The sequence below is a fragment of the Garra rufa genome, chromosome 4, assembly GCF_049309525.1.
Source record: "Garra rufa chromosome 4, GarRuf1.0, whole genome shotgun sequence".
Taxonomy (NCBI): Eukaryota; Metazoa; Chordata; class Actinopteri; order Cypriniformes; family Cyprinidae; genus Garra; species Garra rufa.
Genome location: NC_133364.1, coordinates 52,185,514 through 52,189,477, shown reverse-complemented (window position 1 = coordinate 52,189,477; position 3,964 = coordinate 52,185,514). Strand labels below are relative to the sequence as shown.

Sequence of the window (3,964 nt, the reverse complement as noted above, 5' to 3'; positions counted from 1 at the left end):
ACTATTACTATATTACTAAATTTGGTAAAACACCCATTTGTCACTTTATAAATGTAACACTGTAAAAATGACTCTCTTTCTCTGTCAGTTCTGATTACATTTCTAAATAGGAAATCGCATATTTTCAATCTTGTTTTTTCTGTCAGTGGACTGCGAACTGTCATTTGTTTCACTGCTTTAATAGTCTTATTAACTACTATTTATCACAATCACTTGTATCAAATATTTCTAAATTATTGTTTCTCTCTTTATTTCAAAACCCCAATATAAAGAAATAAAAATGTCTTGGAATGATATCTTCTATCCTGGAAATCCAGAAAGAAGGGAGAAGCTCATCCGGAAAAATCAAGAGCTTCTAAATCTGATGGAAAATAACTTCCGAGCCACCAACCAACTCGCTGAGACTCTTAAGAAGCACTTAGGTTGGTCTTTCAGTCCGATCACCCTGGACGAGAAAGCTACTTTGAAGGAGAACTGTGATGTAATCATTGAATGCATACACGAGATCCAGGCAGAAGTAGAGAAGATTGACATGCAGCTGAAGGAGAAGCTGGAGCCGACACTGTATGAGAAACTGGGACACAAGAATCTGTCTGTTCCAGACTATCAAATAGTCAAAAATGCTCTTCATGGAGTTTGTGCTTGTGGAGGCGTAGCTTCCTTTGTTGTAGTTGGTTGGCTAATTCACAATGGAACAATTCTGGCAAACATAACATCCACTTTGATTAAAGTAGCAGCAAGTGGTGCAGCTTTAGTTGCACTTGGGGTGGTGTTTTTGGGGATTGATATGATTATCGGGGCCATTATAGGGAGTATTGAGCGTGATAAACTTGAGAAAGCCCTAAAAGAGTATGACGAAGCTTTGAAAGAATTCAAACCAGCATCTGTAAAATATCAGGATAGCATAACTGAGGTCAGAATAAGAATTGAGATGAGTGAAAATATAGTTCACTGAATATAGTTGAATCAAAATGAGTTGATTAAGAGATTAAACTATGATGTAGGAAAATCATTTGTTTAACTTTAAGCCACATATACTAAGTATAACAAAAAAGTAAGATATGCATTCTCTTGATCATTTCACCAATAAAGCTCTATATTTTTTCGTGAATACCATATGCTTTTACTATTTGGGTATTCATAATACTTAATGTAATCATTTTTAAAGGTGCCATACAATGCATTGAGAGAATATTTTAAATTGTTCTCTGATATCTACATAGAAGGTATATGGCATAGGAGAGGGCAAAAAATCTCCAGAAATGGTTTTACAGGTCCATTTACAACCCTAGGATTTGTCCCTAGAATGAAATGCTCTGTTATTGCCTTATTTGGAAGCTTCATGAATATTAATGAGCTCTGCTCTGATTGGATGTTTCACAGAGCTGCTCATCTCTATAGCTCGCACACGGATAAATATATATATATAATTAGGAGCTCTAGCCGCTTTTAATATGCGGTTTGTTGAATCTGCCGTTTTGAATTGCCGACATTTTAGTCTCATTACTGTGATGCATGTGCTCTGTGTAAAGTTACAATGCAGAGGGAGTGCTTCCTTACCACACACGTTCAGCTGTTTGTCAGTGATTCTCAAGATCTGTAAATCATTCTCCATCATCAGCGCAGTTATTTCTCCATCATTCACCATCATCAGCACAGTCATCTCTCTGTTTATGTGGTAAGTGAAATCCTATGTATTGCAATGTAACAGGCTAGCGCTAGCATTAAGCTAACCGTGTCCCTTCAGTGGCTTGCCTTGTTTTACTTATGTACTGACGTTAATGATGATTGGGCGATGCAAATGTTGGAGGCGTAACTTAACGATCCCGGGAAAGTTTCGTAACAGTCGGTGTTATGTTGGAATTGACCTATTTTTCGGTGGTCTTTTGCAAACACTAGATTTATATAAAAAGGAGGAAACGATGGTGTTTAAGACTCACAGTATGTCATGTCCATGTACTGAAATGTTATTATTTAACTATGCCAAGGTAAATTCAGTTTTCCATTCTATGGCACCTTTAAGGTGTTTGTTAAATTGTGTATGCTGCAATCTTTCTGTCTGCTAACGTCTTTCTCTGTTCACTGAAATAAATTGTTTAACAACATTTACCAATGTCTCCTGATATTTTTTTTAATTTTTTTTATTAAACTTATGCAAAACACAATTACATAAAAAAAACTTTTTGCATTTGACAAGATTAAAATGCAATGTAATGGATTTGTTTGTTTGTGTGTCCTCTTTAACAACAGAAGCCACCAGAATGCTGTCTCTTCCGTTCTTTGACAAGAAAGATGAACTTGAGAAGGAAGAGCTGATAAGGTCCACCCAGACCCTTCACCACTATGTGCACAAATACTTCTACATCACCAACAGGCTGCTGGTGATACTCAATACTCACCTGGACCAAAGCCCTTTCCCTACAGTCTTAGCAGATGAAAGTGAAAGTATTGAGAAAAACTGCACCAGGGTGAGAGATGTAATGCACCTAATCCTTGATGCTTCTGAGAGGGAGGACAAACATGTCCGTAAAAGCATTGAACCTGCTCTATATGACCAGATTGCTTTATCTGGAGTGTCACAGAAAGTCAAGGCTGCAGTGATAAAGGATCTGCATCAGGAAACTCTGGGACTTCTGGGGGATGTCTTCGGTCCTCTAGTCACTGTTAGACTGGCAAAGAGTGATCTGGGGAGTGTAATGCCTCCAGTGGAACAGTGTGGACAGTCTGTTCTGTCTTTGGGTCTGGGAGAACTAGTGCAGAGCAGTGCAAGAATCATTGAGCTTTTGTGTAAACAAGGGAACAAGCAGAGGAGCCTGGATAAAGCCATAGTGTTAGTGGAAGATGTGCTCTCTGTCCTGAAGCCACCCTGTGACTCCTACAATGACATTCTGAGTGAAGTGGAAGCCTACATCACCATCATATCTGAAAACATCTAGGCTACATCTGTATTATTTTCATATCTCTATTTCTGTAGAGCTGGACATATTAATAAGAATCAAATGAGTGAGCTCAGTTTTGAGAATAAAAACCAACCTGTTATTCCTCAATAGCTTCATGTTTGACTCTGAATTTCTATTTAATCTTCATCTCTTCACTTTCCTTTTTAATAAACGCCATATTTATAATAATGTAGTGTCATTTGCTTCACCAGGAGTTTTACAGTGTGTTTGGACACTTTGTCCTCCTTGCTGAAAAAAAAAACACAGCTGAAACCAGCCTAGGCTGGTTGGCTGGTCTTAGCTAGTTTAAATTGGAAGTAGCTGGTTTTAGCTGGTCAAAACCCCTCTAAAACCAGCCAAACAGCCTAGGCTGGTTGTAGCTGGGTTTTTTTCAGCAGGGCTGTTAACGATTAGAACAACTAACAGAAAGAAAAAGCAAACACCAACTAGATCTCTGGGTGCATCTCAACCAGCTTCCTAGTACCAATAGTCAGCACACTGGTACAGAGTCAGAATGGGAGTTAATGGCATTAAATCACCTAATGAGACAAAGAAACAAGCAAAATTAAAGCTGCAAGCAGCGATGAACGGGCCCTCGGACCTGGGCTCACCGCGGATCGGTGACAAATGGTGGGCACTATGCTATTAACAAAGTAAATGTAGAAGGAATATGCCAAAGTCATTGACATGTGCCAATATTCCTGGTGCCAGCTGGTGGTGCTATGCCTACAACTGAATATTGGCATGCAGATGTCTTCAGGCCAGCGCTTTTATCAAACATATGAAGTTTGGTGGAGATTGAACATGGCATGCTTGAGTGTAAGTCATGACATATCCTGCTGCCAACAGGTGGCGTATTGGCCTTTAGATGTCTTCAGGCCAAGACTCTTGCCAAACATGTGAAGTTTGGTGCAAATTGTACATTGCATGTTTAAGTTAGTGTAAAACAAATAATTTGCTGTTGCCAGCTGGTGGCGCTATGATTGTAAAGGAATATTGGCCTTTAGATGTTTTCAGGCCAGGAC

The 3,964-nt window shown here is 39.0% G+C and overlaps 2 protein-coding genes across 2 annotated transcripts; both read left to right on the top strand.

Annotated features, from left to right (window-relative positions):
* The first annotated feature begins 280 nt into the window (after nt 1–280).
* Nucleotides 281–955, top strand: LOC141333006 (single-pass membrane and coiled-coil domain-containing protein 3-like). The gene has a single exon (XM_073837957.1). It carries the CDS (start codon nt 281–283, stop codon nt 953–955), a length of 675 nt encoding a protein of 224 aa, XP_073694058.1.
* A 1,306-nt stretch (nt 956–2,261) lies between these two features.
* On the top strand, nt 2,262–2,936 carry LOC141333005 (single-pass membrane and coiled-coil domain-containing protein 3-like). Its single transcript, XM_073837956.1, has one exon. It carries the CDS (start codon nt 2,262–2,264, stop codon nt 2,934–2,936), a length of 675 nt encoding a protein of 224 aa, XP_073694057.1.
* The last annotated feature ends 1,028 nt before the right edge of the window (nt 2,937–3,964 follow it).

What these genes read in the sequence shown, in the direction of transcription:
- LOC141333005 (XM_073837956.1), top strand. Translation starts at nt 2,262, where the DNA reads ATGCTGTCTCTTCCGTTCTTTGACAAGAAAGATGAACTTGAGAAGGAA.
- LOC141333006 (XM_073837957.1), top strand. Translation starts at nt 281, where the DNA reads ATGTCTTGGAATGATATCTTCTATCCTGGAAATCCAGAAAGAAGGGAG.